Genomic DNA, 17,227 nt, shown 5'->3' on the forward strand with positions numbered 1-17,227 from the left:
GTGCTACACAGAAACGACATCTCTACACAAAGCTAAAGCAAAATGTCTAGTTCTACCGATACTGCTGTTGCCAAAACTGTACCACAAACCATGCAAAGAGTTGGCAACATGTTCTCTTCTTATGGCTGTCTGGGCACCAAGGGTGGGTTTGCTGTCAGTGACTCAAAATGTGGAGTCTCAAAAACCAAGATGACAACAACTGAAATGCTAAACTTAAGGACTCAAAATGGTTGGTAAACCAAGGGGTGACCTCACGGTGGTTAGAATCCCTTTTACTTCTAATCTATATGAAAATGGAGGCTCCTATTGTCTAAAATGAGGTTTACAATTTGAAATCACTGGATCAACAATGTTTACATGCCAACTGGGCACTGGGGGGCTTTATTCTGTAGGTAAGCTGACTCCAGGTTGTTCTTTTTGTTTTTGACCTTTGTTGGTGTTGTTTGTAAAATCTGTTAAATCATATAAAGTAAAACATTTCTACTTACTTTCTCCATCAGTGTAATCTATCAATAAATAGCCCTCTCCACTGATGAACGTACCGTCATAGGTGCCACTCTCCAGCAGAAGCCCGCTTTCTTCCAGCTCGCGGAACTCCCCCACACTGATGAAATTGTAGTCCACTCCAGGTACTTCCCCATCTCTGGGCTGCCGAGTGGTACCTGCCAACAAACACAAAGTATAAGAGAGGAGGGAAAATCTAAACAATGTACCACTAACTGCCAGCATGGGGGGAGGAAGTGGTACAGAGTCCAACATGCCTACAGGGATGTGAGTCAAACCCAAATGCAGCACTCAGGGGAGGGTCTGTGTCTACATCATGAATAATCAACAGCGCTGGGACTGCAAACCCACAAATTCATTATTCAAACATGAATCTGAGGAAAAAATAGCCTCCACACGGCAGCACAGCCGTCAGATCACAAAGAAAGTGTAACTGATGATCGTGATCTTAATCACACACACAGACTGTGCAGAACAGCATTACCACAGTTTCATCAGGAAACAAATGATAATGCTGTTATCAGTCTTTCATATCATTGTGGAGGAATTCTGTTCCACTCTTCTTTGAAACGTTGCTTCAGTTGATTGAGGGTTGGTGGGATTAGTTTGACAGAATCATTGCAACACCTTGATTTGTTTCTCTTGTTTAATCATTCTGTTGTAGACTTGCTACTTTGTTTAGGATCATTGCTCTTTTGAATAATACCATTTCAGCTAAGGTTTGGCTATCTGATTTGGGGTATGATATCACTCTGTCACATAATTGTGAAGGAATCTTGGTACACTTTGGTTCACAATGTTTTTGCTCTTTCATTGAGGTTTTTGGAGCATTTGTTTATGCACAGCTCTTAATGTTTTACCACAACAGTTCAATCAGGTTGAGGTCTGGACTTTGACTGGACCATTACAACATCTTAAGTCTTTTCTTTTCAGTCATTCTGCTGTAGATTTGCTGGGGTCTTTGGGATCATTGTCCTGTTGTATGACCCAATTTCAGCAAATTCCAGCTGTCAGACAAACGGCGTCGTAATTGACTCTAGAAAACTTAGCCCAAATCATCAGCCCTCCACCACCGTGCTTGACAGTTGGTATGAGGTGTTAAATGCTGTGTTTGGTTTTCTCCAAATGTGCTGCTGTGAATTATGACCAGACATCTATATTTGGGTGTTGTCTGTCCAAAGGACGTTGTTCCAGAAACTCTGTGGTTTGCTCAGATACTACTTTGCAAATCTAAGCTGTGCAGCCGTGTTCTTTTTTGGAGAGAAGAGGCTTTCTCATGCAACCCTTCCAAACAAGCCATTCTTGTCTTTTTTTAACTGTACAGTCATGAACTTTAACATTTAACATGCTAACTGAGGTTGATAGAGTTTGAGATGTAGCTCTTGGACTGTTTGCAATTTCTCTGAGTATTGCGTAGTCTGACCTCGGGTCGAACTTGCTGAGACGTGCACCCCTGGGAAGATTGTCAACTGTCTTGAATGTTTTCCACTTGTGAATAATCTTTCTTACTCTAAAATGATGGACTACAAATTGTTTGCAAATGACCCCGATGGGCAGCAACAACTGTTTTAAGGTCATTGCCAAAGTATTTTGTCCTTGGCAATGTGGTACCACTTACTTGAATGAGCCAGATCAGCAACCCCCCCCTCCAAAAAAAACAAACAAAAAAAAAAATCAGTGGAGGTGCTCTACTCTGCTGATGATCAGGTAATCAAGTGTATTTGATAAGCAGTGGCTGCTTCTTACCCTCTTAATTACCATGGAAACAGAAAGCGTGGACTTTTTGTTCTTACTCACTGCTTCTGCATAGCATGATGTAATTTGTCACGTGTTGCACATCTTAGGCCGTTTTTACCATATTCCAGACCTGACAAAGACAACAATGTTTACTCTTATCATGTCCTGAAACACAAGGCCTTAGGATAACATGAAGGTGTGCTTTCTTTTTCTCATGACTGTATGCTGTAGCACTGAAAATGTGAGATTCTGAGGACAGTAAGAGGAAAATGGTTTCTGTTGACCTTCTGCACATTTGTTGAATAACAGCAATATTTGAATATCTGCTCAAAGTAACACATAACATGGTTTCCATGGCAATATATTACCATTTGGTTGATTAAACATGAATGCACTGTAACATGTTGACTTGTCAGCACAATACTTTTTTCATGTTGGACCTTCTCAGAAAGCTGCCTGACGTTGGAGTCGAGTCTGAAATCGTAATCTTACAGAATCCACCACACAAAGTCAAAGCCACCAAAGTTCTTCCCTACCATACAGATCAAAAATCTGATCAGCTCTTTCCAATATCGAAAAAGATTTGCTCATGCTAACAAAGCTAATAAAGTCTCCATGTGCCACTGGTGATGGTCGAGGTCAGTCATCTGGGACATTGTTGAAGCAGTCTTTGCAGGAGGTGCAAAAGAGTTCCCAATTCTTGTTTAGTTCTTGCCCATTTCTTTCCTAAACAGCTCTGCCATGACAACACTTCGGTTCCCTGAAGCACATTTAGGCCCTGTAGAGTTTTTTAAAGAGCTCGTCTGCTGAAACTGCAATTTCATGTTTAGCTGTGTTGATGCTTTCAGTTGTACAACACTGGATACGTATGGCTATCAACATGACTCCATGCTCCCTAACACGCCTGCTCTGGTTAGCATCACCATAGAAGTCATCTTGGCTTTTACAGTATTTCCACAACACCACTCTGCTGTCTTTCCTCACCGCAGGCACAAGGGACTTTAACTCAGAATTTAACAGGGACCTGTCCCCATTCTTCATTTTCTTTCTGTGTCAACATCCATCCTGACTGCAGAATGAGCAATCACATCTGAAACAGCTTAGTCTATTGCAAAAACAATCTTTCATTCTGTCAAACAGAGTAATCAGAGGAGACCGGGGAAACCGCAAGGGAAGATATATGAGCTTGTTTTTGGACGTCAAAATGGGGAAATGTGGTTATTTGGCTTTGCTTGCAGACTCAGAGACATGCCGGAGGAGTCTCCTCAACCTGACAGATCAAATGCAAGTTATCTGTTCATCAGTATCATGAAGTTGTTGCAACATGATGGAATCTCAAAAAACAATTAAATAATTGCTTAGAATAAAAAAAAAACAAAGGAAAAGGAAAAGGAGCAATAAAGACTGTATGCACTGATGTTTTTTTCAAGATGGGTGAATACTCAAATCACCTCTGTGCTCTCGACACTTGAACAGCTGTGAGAAAGAACTGCACTAGCCCAGTTATGAACAGACAAAAGGCAGAAACAGCTGATAGTGTTGAAACTGGAGATCTAACTGTAATCTCAGTAGGAACACGACATAAAGGAGCTTTGAGGAAATGAAAAGACAAGAAAAGCTCTGCTGCTAATTCTCACTTGGAAACGGGATTCCGTTTTAACTTCCAGTTAAACTTTAATACTATCAGTAACTTGGTCTACGGGGGGTGTGGTGCCGTAGCATAACATAGTCTCACATATCAGGACATTAAAATATATTAAGGGTATAATAAAATAAGGGGAAACACAACTCATGCTCCAATCAAGAGGACTTAAAATTGGTGACCTCGTTAAAGTTTCACATGTTGTCATCCTTGTGTCTCCTTTCATCATCGTCTGGTCGTTGCCAGGTCTTTGAACAAGGTAAATACCACCTCAGATGAACAACGATACAACACAACGTCATTACTAATTTCGCAAAAATGAAGCCAAAAAGTCCATCCTAACAGTTTCTATAGGAATAAAGATAAGTAGCAACCAGGTGCAGATGATCAAATAATCTTGATTAACTGACCATCAGCAGATGTGAGCACATCCATAGAAGCAGATGTTTTGACAGTTTGCTCATCTGGAGTATTCAGGTGTGTGTTAACACAATGCCAAAGACGAAAGACATTAGCAGTGATCTTAGAGAAGCAACTGTTGTTGAGAAGGATTATAAGGCCATTTCCAAACTATCTGGAGTCCATCATTCTACAGAGAGAAAGATTATTCACAAGTGGAAAAGATTCAAGACAGTTGACAACCTTCCCAAAGTTCATGAGAAGACTGAACAAGTATGCTGCAACTGTACGAACCACAGAGCGTCTGGAACAACGTCCTTTGGACAGACGAGACCCAACTGGAGATGTTTGGTCATAATGCACAGCAGCACGTTTGGAGAAAACCAAGTGCAGCATATCAGCTCAAACATCTCATACCATCATTGAGTCCACCATGAACTCCTCTGTACACCAAAGTATTCAGTCAAATGTTAAGTCAAATGTGAGGCCGCCTGTCTGACAGCTACAGCTTGACTGAAACTTGGTCAAAGAGGAGGACAATGATCCCAAACACAGCATGTTGACATGTTATAGACTAATTCAATTATATCTAACTCGACCATGCAATATTCAAAATGCATCCTATAGATGCTGTCATTTAAATGAATGAGCTTGTTTCGCAAAAGTGACCGAGCGTTATGGAAGAAGTGCGATGCTCTGACCTAATTAACCTCACAGTAATGTACGAAAATAAGCATTTCCTAAGAACGAGATCGCAAAAAGATTGTCATGTATGCATCCATGTCATCAAATAACCCTGCGGTCAGATAGTGTAATTAAGAATGAAATGAGCAGCATGTTTGGATAAAGAAATTATTCTACTTTATGCATTTAATCAAAGTAAGAATGAATTCTTCTCAGTGTTGATAAACAGGTCCACGGAGATAATATGGAGCTCTTGCGCTTTTCTCATATTGCGGGGTTAGACCCTGTCACAACTCCATTTATTTCTTGACGCTCACTGGGCGGCATTTATGAAATTCATAGGCCGCAGTGTGTAAAATCTTACATCAATGCATCCTTTGTCTCACTGTTCTGAACACTTAAATCCTTCCATGTAATTGCTACGATTGAAATCCTAGGGCACTTTTTTTTAAAATCTTGCAATGAGGCTAGTGGAGCTGATCGCTGTGACAGATATCACCAAACACATAAGAAGGAGAAAGGCAGCTGGCAGTCGGGTTGTAGGGGGGTGGGGGGGTCAGGATTTAGCAAAGCTTCCAGGATTTTGCGGTGACCTGGAATGCCGGCACGGTCTTGAGCTTCCCTCATCTTTTGCGTGCAAAGAGGGTACACTTAATGAAGCCGTACTCTGTGTAGTGGAAGAAGGAAGTCGAGCTTGTCTCAGCCCGAGATGCTGCTCTGCCTACTGTAATGAGCACAGACATCATACTGCAGTGGCTATCGAGGCTCCTCGCAGGGTCACTGTGGCCCACTGCACTGTGATAAGCCACTGTGTGACTGAGCAGAGTGGACAGGGGACATATGCCGAGGTACTCACGATATCTCACATGCGATACTCAAGGCAGGAGTTTTAGCTATCTTTCACAGTGACCACGGTGCGGTTTGTTCAGATGTAACCTGCAAACCTAAGCTGTGCTGCCATGTTCTTTTCAGAGACAAGAGATTTTCACTGTAGGATGATGGACTCCAAATTGTTTGGAAATGGCCCTCTTAACTCCTCCCAGATTGATGGGCAGTAGCAGTTAAGATCATTGCTTATGTATTTCTGGCATTGTGTTAACACACACTTGAATGCTCCAGACCAGCAAACTGCCAAAACGTCTGCTTTTATAGAGGTGCTCACATCTTCCAATGATCAGTTAATCAAGTGTATTTGATTAGCTGCATTTGACTAACACTTATCCTCTTAAATCCAATGGAAGCAGTAAGGGTGGACTCACATATTCACTCACTATTTCTGCATTTGTGCTTCATTTTGTTTCATAGATAGTGAAACAGTCTTGTTTTCCTGTCTTGTTGTACACCAGAGGTTGGATCTACCTGATTTTAAGACCTGGTAAGGAGCACCTACAGTTTTTTTACTTTATGTAAACCTGAATAAAGCTTAGCAGCAAAAGAGGGGGAACTTTTAATTTTCTCTTGACCGTAAGAAAGCCCTGCTTAATCATCAGCTAATCAGTACTTTTTTTCAGTGCTAGTCATTTTCTTCAGTTGCCTCAAAAATAACTTTTCCTTCAATTCAAGTAAAAAAATTACGCTTCCAAATGCTAATTGAGAGTTACACAGATGATAAGAAATGCCATCTTGTCCAGATATAAGTAGCAGTTTGTGAATCAATCTCAAAAGGGAAAAAAGAAAACAAATCTATATGCAGAAAGTACAGAAAAAAAATGAGAAAAAGGAAATTCAATCAATATGTGTTCAGTCTCAAAAGCTCAGAAAAAAAACAAGAAAGTGTCTCATTCCACTCAGCTGCAATACAGTTTCCCTGCAGTCTTGAGACACAGCTAAGTCTTGGTAGAAAATGTTAGCCATCCGTGCACAATTTTTGCATTAAGCCAAAGACTGGCCACTTTACTTATTATAAGACTATGAAGTGAACAGCACGGCTTTGCTTTAGAAGTTGAACTGAGGAGCAGAGGGAATGAGAAAGAACTGAATGCAAACTAATGTTAAAGGGGGATTTTCTGAAAAATCAGAGGCAAGGTGAGCAAAACAAAAAGTATGAGTGCTACAGAAAAGAACAGACCAGGCTCCATTTGGAGGGGTCGGAGGGCAACAAGCAGGCCCAAACAGAGAGAGGAGAATGTGGTGCCTGAGGCTATGGCAGCTACTCACAGGGAATGGTGCGCAGGTACAGGTTGTCCCTGATCACCTGCTGCAGCTTATGGTCCACGGAGCCCTTCTGAAACTGCAGACTGAGGTAGTGACGCAAATCGGTATTCAACACCTTACCTGGAGGGAAGGAGAGAGAAATCTGCATCAGTCTAACAAGTCAATCACACAGGAGATCATCTACATGGAACTCATTTGCAAAACACCCTGTATGATTATTTCTGTTACATCAAACATTAATTAAGTTGTCGTGGAAACAGAGAGAAGTCCCTTGCATTTGCTACAGAAGGGCATGTCCTCCGAATGGACTCCAGCTGTGGGAAGTTACTTTTTCTATGGAGAGACAGGTGAGACGTGCTTAAAATAGGCTCTGTGTTACACTACAAGAGCCTTTTCCTCAAATGTGCACAGCCGTGGGCAGGGTGCAAAATGAACCTTACGTGGCTGACTGAGGTAATGAGCACAAGGAACCGTTATCGACTTCAAACTCCAAGTGTCATTTGTTTAGACAACTCTCATAGTTATACCTTCAAAAGTGCTTCATCAAAATTCTAGGTTCTGCGTCTGCTTTTTCGGCTTGCGCAGCCTGCAACACAAAGTAAGAGTAAGCCTACAAAGCAAGAGTGTGCTAATGGTTTCTGTCAATGCCTGCCAGAGTCTGAAGTGTTGAGAACCTGTAGATCCTCTCCAGATCAGGAAACGTTGACAAATCAAAGCTAAGCAGCAGCCAGGCAGCGAATAATGTCAGACTCTTAATGAGAATTGCAGTAAGCTACAGAGAGGAGCATCAGTCAACCAGATTCTTCCAGCAGGACACCTGCAGAGACTGTTCGTACACAAATCTACCAGTTAATATCCTATCATATGACAAAAGTTTGAGTCAAGCCTGCCAGAGGCTTAAGCCAACTCACAATTTCCATTCTAGCCCCGACCAAGGTAAAGTGGCCGAGGAGTAGTGGTTACTAGATCTCGATCCCCAAAAGATAAGGTGCACCTACCCTATATCTGCAAAAATGAAAAATAGAGGGATGAGAACAAGTGAAAAGGCCCAAAAAAAGGAAGAGGGACTTGGAGTTTGAAGTCCTCTGCCGCAGTGCTTCAGAGATCACCTGCAAACTCAGAGGTCATTGCAAATTTGCTCACTGGAAAATATTCCTCAACTGCAATCACATCCACTCTTCACTTCAGACACAAGCAAAAGTGGATTCAGACAAGCTGAAATGGTTGGACAGAGATGGAATATAAAGTCTTCTTAGTGACAAAGAGAGGGAAAAAAAAATCCTCCAGTGAAAGAAATTTAATTTTTAATGTGTGCAGCATCCTACGCATCCAGCACACGATAGGAGTTCCACTCTAAAACACTAACTATATCTTTTATGGTACTGGTGTTCAGCAGGAAGTACCGAAGAAGCAATTTAGCTCCTGGGGAATAAAAAAAGTATAACATGACCAGATCTAAAAATGTTGTAAGTTTGATTTATTCATCTTTAGCCCCTCAGGTGATAAAATGACTACCGCTGCGACTGCTGATCAGCAGCATTGTGTTACCTGAAAATCTGCCAAGATGTGGTCTTGAACCATTTTTTGATGAAAAGCTGCGTGTGAAGCCTGTAGTCACGACACGCAGCTTGATCTCATGACTGTGTAATAGCTGTAATAATGTTCAAAACATGGTAGTTCCACATCAAAGCTCAAACACTGTTTTCCTCCCTCAGTTCCCCTACAGAGAGACACAGCTGACGTCATGACATCTACCTTCACCGTCTGGGTATGTTCCACTGCCTCTTTTGCTATATGATGACTTTGATGCCAATCGTGGAGTATCGTGTTAAATCTGTTCTATGAAAATCAATGTTTCAAGGAAAAAAAACATGTCTCATCTTCAACTTCTACCACATCGGTATAAAAGAGGCACAGTTGATGTAATCACAGCTACACGTAGGAATGGGAAGATGACTTTTTGCAATAGCACCCAATCACTGTTTCCATCATGCGGACCCTGCCTGATGTAAAACAACAGCTTCGGGAGACGTTGCCATCTCACAATCTGCAACCATTTTCGGAGATGTGGAACAACAACGACATCCCTATTAAGTGTTCTCTCGTGAGACCGAGCTCCTCTGCATGTTATCTGAGTATTAACTTGGGGTGAAATAGTCCAGAAACTACAGCGTGACACAGGTATAAGTGAGGATCAGGGCAAAGTGAGGCATGGGTCTCCATTATGTAACTGCATGGAGTTTTTAAGTGGCGTGACAAATGTGAGGAATTTAGGTCAAGGAAACAAAAGCTGGGTCTGACTATGCATCAACTTGAAAGCCACAAGGCTGCAGACCGTGTTCCCAAAAGCTGTGAAACATGAAAAAAACCCAAATTCCAACAAGAGAATACAGTATACCTCTCCTCTGTTCACATGGTAAAGATGATGGCAGTTATTATTCCCGCACAAGGCATGCCAGAAATACATTGTCACACATTGCTTAGAGGGCTGGCGGTGCTGGTTTCAGTAAGGGTGACAACTGTTACCACAGGACTCCTGCAACAAACGGAAGACAGCAATGATGCAACAAAATCAGTCTCTCATCCTTCTACGCCTGCTTATGCACCAACACACAAAAACACATGCAGATCACCTCCCCTGCCCAAAGCAAACTACCACTCAAGTGCATCTAACAGTGTAGTCTTTGTGGCCTGCCTGTCAGGTTGTGTTAACCCGCAACATCATATCGAGAGAGAAGGGGAGAGAGAAGGGGGGCGAAGCGGCAGCTTCCCGCTAGGTTACAAGGCAGCGCATCGTTGGCCTGGCGCGCTGGCCGCATGAGGCATGTGGGACACAAAGGGAGCCTTTGTGGCTCGTAATCTGGTTGTTAGGCGTTCCTTCTTTTACAGGGGGAGTTGGTGGGTAAAATGGGAGCAGCAGGGTGGGAGTAGGGGGAGTATATTCGCAAAGAGGAGTAATGATGATGCATGGGAACACACGTGAAAACTCACCACACCTCCCTCTGCCTGCCCTTTAATCATTTCTCTATAGCTCCATCTCTGACTGTGTGTCTTTGCCTCCCTCACTGTGGAGATTCATCAGCCATGGCAGATCCCCGTAGGGCTCCTCACACCTACGGACAAGATCCCTTTCTGACTCGCTATCAGCCTTCTCTGGTTCATTCATCTTTCCTGCTTCCACTGAAAGCCATTTAAGCTCCTGTTTTCCCTCATGTCGTGTGTCTCTGCTTTCATGGGATCTGTACATCTGCCATACAGAGAGGAAAAAAGGAGACAGATGGAAAATGAAAAGGAGGGGCTTTACTTACTGTAGATCAATAATGAAAGATGTGCAGAGTGAAAACGCACTGCCGAGATGTTGTAATGTAACTCCAACTTCCTATCCCCATCACATACACAGACAAAAATGAAAGCAAGCCACATGCTGCTCCCCATCATCTCTGTATTAGATATGGGAACCTATCGCTCCCAGTTAAGCTTACCATCTGTAATTTTTTTTTTTACCGGTGATTTCACTACCACTGATGTGTTTTGCAAAAAGTCTCTCAGTGAGAGACATTTTCTTTTTTAGCAAAAAGGTCCGAACACGAGCTGGGGCCCTCAATCCCTAATAAGACAGGTTCAGCAGACAGAACAGTTTTGCCTTTTCTGCCCTTAGGTACAATGTAAAAGTTAACAGCTCAACAATGTCTTCAAAATGTTGTATTATTTGAAAAACTCTTGTTCTTTGGAGGCCAACGACCAGGCAGCTTCACCGTGGCCATGCTAATACAACTACAACGATGATGCTAACATACCAAATTAGATATCTATATCTATATATATACCCATAACAATGGGTTTCATTAACTTACTGTAAAGAACAAATTACATATGACATACATAAAAGCTACCTTGCAAAATGCAGTACTTTGATGATACATTTAATATGAGAAATGGTGTTAGCCTTTTTCAAGTGTGTGCAACTTCAGGGAACGCAGGCTGCTGGCTAATCATCCAAGAATTAATGAGGTGATGTCAACTTTGTGCTCCTACTCAGAGAGACAAGAAATCACCAGATCTGTGACAGCCTATATTCTGTTATATTCTGCTTCCATAACAAATGTAACTTTACAAAACTGCCTACTATCCTTCTACCATCCAAAGCCCAGGTATAGGACTTGGTAAGTAAAGCCAAAGCAGTAGCCATTACATTAAAGTGGTGGATTTCAGGGACACTGACTTGCATTTAACATACAGTATGTACACAGCACTGAGGTGACTCACTGATACTGAAAAGGTGAAGTTCAAACAGTCTGAGTTTTGAAAGTAATAATAAAAAAATAAAAAAAAACATAATTTCTGACAGATCCGACTGTATGTGCATTTATAAAGTAATTTTCAGGCTGCAAACCAAAGATGAGCTTAATTTCATGTCCAATCTTAGTAGAAATGCTGGTTGCCCAACAGACTGTTGAAGAGATTGGCATCTAAAGACCAAGTATGGCTAAAATTGCAACACAGAGAAAGAAAACAACAGCCTGCACACAACAAGGTGAGCACTCAGGTGAAACTATCAATTTGTGTTCTATTAAATCCTCGCATCCTTGAGCCTTGGCACACATCTGAGCACCACGGCCAAAAGAACTGACTGGCAGCACAGATATTTACACGGCCACCCACTACATAGGCACTCAAATTACATTGGGTTTGGACAGACAGAGTGCTTCTAGTAAAGAAAGTGGAGGTAGTGCAATAATGTCACCAGCAGGGGTGTCTAATGAGCCATTCTGTGACAGTACAGCTCCAGAAACAGCGAGAAAGCCCCCGCCATCTGCTAATTGCCACCTTGTTAGGTTCATTTGGCAACTCGGAGCAACAGAATGTCCCAAAGCATTCTGTATGACAGGCGGGCAGAGAGAGAATCAACAGATTATCAGCATCGAAGGGATGCCCAGTTCCTTCACTTTGCCATTAAAGAATTAGAGAGACAAATTCAGGAAACAGTTACAACACGACTCTCTTTTTGACAAAGCATCTAACACAGACGTGTTCGGTTCTACCATCAGTGGACTCATCAATCAGACCCATGCTCAGTTAAGGAGATAATGGTAAAACTCACAATTCCACAATTTCCATAACTTTTTGGGCTACTGTTTTAACCTGAGAGATGGAATGGCCGGCAAGAAGGAGTATGTGTGAAGTCAATTATTGGTTACAGAGCTCATGAGATTAATTATGGAGGGAGGCATACTTTGGGATAAGAAATGTTACAAGAAGGAAATCAATGTCGCCAGTCGGCCTTTTCTCCCATCAGGTTAGACACATCCATCTTGAAATCCAATTAGAGGGGGCTTATCCTCACATAAGATCAGTCTGCATGAGATGGGTGTTTTGGCTATAGAACTACAAAAAAAAACTAAACTAAAAAAAAAAACAAGACAAACCAACCTACAAGATCCATGCCTCGAGTTCTACTCAAATGACATTGATGTAGAGAAAAGGTCTTTTCAGCCATTTTAAATCAGAAGGTAAGCATTTTGATGGGTTACAACAACGCAGGTGGAAGAAATGTCCAAGGAGAAGTGACTCTTGCTGTGCCATAAGGACAGTGACGGGGAGGACTTAATGTTACGGCTTTATCGCAGTCACTGCGATAACCTTGAGCACATCTGGCAATAGACACAGATGGTGTTCAAAAGCACACAGCATTAAGAAAAATACGTTTTCAGGTTTTTGTGGCTTGCTTGCATGCTATCGTTGCACAGTACTAATGACAGCACTAATTATTCTTTGTTAGGCTACATTTTGGAGATAAAACCGGCTCATTTCACAGTGCACACCTATTCTGCTGATACTTCAAATATGCATGAAATCACACTACATCAGAGAAGCCAGGAAGTGTGAATTGGTATGAGGAATTCTTGCTAAATGAGGTGAGTTAACAATAATTAAAGGGGCGCAAGGCTTCTTTTATTTAACTTTTGGATTCTTAACTGGGTCAGTGAGGTGAAAGAACAGGTACAGTCACCTGATGGTCATCCCAAGCAGACACGATCCTCTTCCGTCTCCTGTCCTCTACCCGTTATGTGGAGCAGACTGATAAATTATTCTCTGTTCTTCACCCAGCATTCATGTCCCCTCCATAAGAATTCCTTTTTGCCCTGCAGTCTTTTGGGTCCAGTAAAGCTTCGAGAACACACCAAAGAACACTTAGGGTTCACCACCGCGTGGAAATCTCTTTTTAAAAAAAGTTCATCTGGACCAATTGGGTTAAAATTTTGAATGAGCTGATTTCTAATTATTTCATCAAGTTCAGCCAAAGTATATAAAGGCCTACCAAAGCAATCTCTCTTTGTGTCCTGTGACCTGGGGCCTGAACGAATAATCAAAACTAATTATCTCCTATAGTCTGTTCCTAAGCTCTTTTCCTTGATCTCGATAGAAAACGTTAAGAAAAGATAGTAAGAAAAATTCGTAGGGACTCAAAGACCACTTACACTAAGCTGTGATGCGAGTTTGCAGCACTGAAACTACACGTTCAATAAATATACTACAAAAATAGCTTTAGATATTTTGTTTAATGCAATCTTATCACAGTTTTACAAAGATTACCTCCTCTATATTGTATTAGAAATACCATAGAAGACAACTTTATCATCAAAGTTTGTAATTTAAAAAAGGAAGGTCACAGGCACTCTGATGATGTCATATTTACTGACATAATCACAGTTACTACAAATGGATGAAAATAACTGAGCATCGCCATGAAAGTCGTGGCTGCAAGGTACTGTGGGGCAGAATTAACTCCTTTCTTTCGTGGTCCGGTGTCTCCTGTGCTAAAGGAGATCCCAAAGCAAGCACTGGGACACTTCTGGTCTGCAACCTACAAAAGTCAACCTTTGCATGAAATCTGCCATAGCAGGTGTTTTTCTATGGTTCGATACCGCTTTGTTCTTTCACAGGAACACCACAGTCATTGTGCTGCATTCAAGGATACAAGGAACTCAGAATTTCAAAACTCAACAGTAAACCTTTACTTACCTATTCATTTCTATTTTCAGCTCAGCTAGCAACATGCAACTAGAGCTAGAAATGTCTGATGGCTGGTTGCAAGGTTAGTTTAATGTCTTAATGTCTGGTTAAGGTTAACGTCAGGACTGCGCTCTGCCTGCAGCTACTTACACGGCTCTAAGCCTCCAACTGTGAGGTTAAGCCCCTTGCGAGGCATACAAATAAGATAAAAACAACTGAAGAAAAATGTTACCATAATGGAGAGCAGCACAAGAGGAGTATGCATGTACACACACACACGCAGGCATACAAAAGTGCTCACAGGACACAAAAGCAAACATGCATATGTTCACTTACAAATGATCATTTTGAAAAAGGTTGACTGAGACACAAAAGATCAAAGAGGAGTACAATCTCTTTTGCCTCATCTCCATGATAGAGAGTTGTGTTTTTTTCTTTTTTACCCCCCACTGAATGGATAGGGAGACAGTGGTTTCATGTTTGAACTATGGATCAGAGAAATAGAAGACAACATGAGGAGAGACCAGTGAGTTTATTTTGAAAGAGAAGTACCACGTGGAGACACGGTAGGTGGAAGGATTCACAGAGAGCTGAAACACCAAACAAAATGTTGTCACATATGTGACGGTGCATGAGGAGCAGATGTGTTCGCTTACTAACGTTACTGTACAAAAACCTTCTGCCATCCCTCTTTTTTTTTCTATATATATTGCCAGGAAGATGGGAAAACTTGAAAATATAAATGGAAATATAACCTAGAAGAAAAAATACTGAGTTTGTACAATTCTTAAATCAGCTCTTAAATCAGTATTTGGCGTGACCGCCTTTATTCTTCAGCACAACCTGAACCCTCATAGACAAGACTCTTTAAGTAGTCTTCAGGAATAGGCTGCCTGAAGGACATCCAAAGTTCTTCTTTGGATGTTGGTTGCCTTTTGTTCCATTCTCTGTCAAGATGATCCCACACTGCTTCAATAATGTTGAGGTCTAGGTTCTGGGGATGGTCCATCCCTCCATCAGACCTGTTGCCACTGATTTTCAGTCCACTTCTTGTGTCATTTGGCATACCTCATATGTCTTTTTTCCCTTCCTTAAGAATGGCTTCTTGATAGCCACCCTTCCATGGAGACCATTTCTGATGAGGGCTTTGGCCGACAGTAGAATAATCAACTGAACAGGTCCTGTGTCAAGTCTTTTCTATTTTTTTTTCACTTTAACTCAAAGACATCACTTTCAGATACTCTTCATCTGTTGTAATATATTTTTTTATTAGGCCTGCCACTTCTTCTTTTGTCCTTCACTTGTTCAGTTTCCTCAGATTTATAAGGACACATTGCACACCGTGCTGATATATGTCAGTATCCTGTTTTCAGCTAACAGCTCTTTGGAAATCATCTTGGAGGGGCATAACTACTATTCCCTATCTGTTAAACGGTGTTATTTTTGTTTTTTTGTAGATGCAACTAAAGAAATGGAAACAAATTATGTGTCTTTGTGAAAGGCTGTAGGAACAGAGTGCCTAAAAATACAATTTAACATTTCTTTGCTGCTAAGCTGTCTGTTATGCTTAGATGTGACAATGGTACATTCCTGGAGCACGGTGGAGCTTTTATGCTTGAATGATTTATGAGTTGATGTTAAGTGGCTTAACAAGTTTGAAAACATAACGCAGACACGTTCCATTGATAGGTCAGCTACCAGGACAAGACTGAAAATGAGTGAAAATGCACCCAAAGTGTAGATAAGATTAATTATCACTGATAAATTATTCGTTGGCAAAGAGGAGGGAAATTGGAATAACAAGCAGCATTAACTGTGCAGATTTAAGTTATTTGGTATGCATCCTGTTCATCGACCTACCCAGCACCTCACGCAGAGTAGACTTTTCCCATGTTTCAGATGCAAATACGTGTAACAGTGGCCGTAACAGCGACAGGATATGGAAAATGCCCACTTTTCTTGAAGTTGTGTGAAGACTATAAATCCTGTTATCCCAGGGTGCTTCATATCTACAGATGCAGCCTCCGAAGCTCAAGAGAGTTCGGTTCTGCTGAGCAAGTGTTGCGCTTTTAGCCTCAGTAACTTGTGCTGTCACTGGCAATATGCCGTCTGATGAATCAGAGGCAGCCCCGTGGGACACAAAAGTTTTTTAATCTCACTCTGTTTCTCTCACACTCAAACGCAGACAATAACATTTTCAGCCCCAAAAACAGTGCTACGGGGTCTGAAAACAGTGAAAAAAGTGACACTGTGACATGTCAGAGAATAAAAATCCAGAGTGAGAAGAGTGTGGGACATGAGCTAATGAGTGACTGTGTCTGCATATCTGTGAGGATCCCCTCCGAGGCCCTGAGCAGTCACCAGTGATGTTTCAGGCATGTCTACCAGTAATACGCACAACCAAGCGGAAAGTGTATTGTATTTGAAAGCACTGCCTGAGGAGCCATAGTCACTGATTACTTGTCTGCATCTCTCATTGCTTGGCTGACCCAGAGGCGGCATCGATTCTCGACACCCACACATCTTCAACTGGAATCCTGCTATGGTTTCACACCAGGGCACCATTTGCATACATTAATGCTGAAACAAATGGCTGATTAATCAATTATTCACTGAATTAGAACAGTGTTTAGTTGAGTGAAAACAATAAAAATATGGAGGTCTTTTAAAATGTGAAGGAGCGATGGTTTCCGTCCATTTCATACACACACAGATTTATTCTGAAGTATGCAGTTAAGCCTAATGCCTCTACCCACTTTTAGGGAGCAAAAAAAATAATAATCTGATGATTATATAGCGGCTGATAAATGTACAGTTTGTCAAATATAAATGGAGAAGGAAAACTATGGAGTCATTTTGGACCACAAACTACTGAGTAACTCCTCTCAAAATGACTCAGTTGTAATGCTCCATGTACTACAGGTGTTGGGAGAATAATGCAAACAGTTGGAGCTATTCTGATGGTCAACAAATTAAATTACACAATTTTTACATGGCTTTTTTTTTTTTTTTACAAAGACTCAAACACAGTCAGAAGCAAACTCTATTTGCTACAATTACTATTACCTCTGCAGGCACTTTTCATCACAAAAA

General features: G+C 41.5%; 1 protein-coding gene across 2 annotated transcripts in view; it reads right to left on the reverse strand.

Annotated features, from left to right (window-relative positions):
• The window catches only part of magi3a (membrane associated guanylate kinase, WW and PDZ domain containing 3a), a 129,746-nt gene that overhangs the window by 44,306 nt on the left and 68,213 nt on the right, over positions 1-17,227 (reverse strand). For both annotated transcript variants that reach the window (XM_072367855.1, XM_072367854.1), the window contains exons 2-3: positions 7,124-7,240; positions 543-662 (exon numbers count right to left, since the gene is read on the reverse strand). In XM_072367855.1, coding sequence (XP_072223956.1) covers positions 543-662; positions 7,124-7,240 — 237 coding nt within the window. The remainder of the gene's footprint in view (positions 1-542; positions 663-7,123; positions 7,241-17,227) is intronic.

Source organism: Leuresthes tenuis, unplaced genomic scaffold (genome assembly GCF_036924035.1).
Source record: "Leuresthes tenuis unplaced genomic scaffold, fLeuTen1.0.hap1 SCAF_16, whole genome shotgun sequence".
NCBI lineage: Eukaryota > Metazoa > Chordata > Actinopteri > Atheriniformes > Atherinopsidae > Leuresthes > Leuresthes tenuis.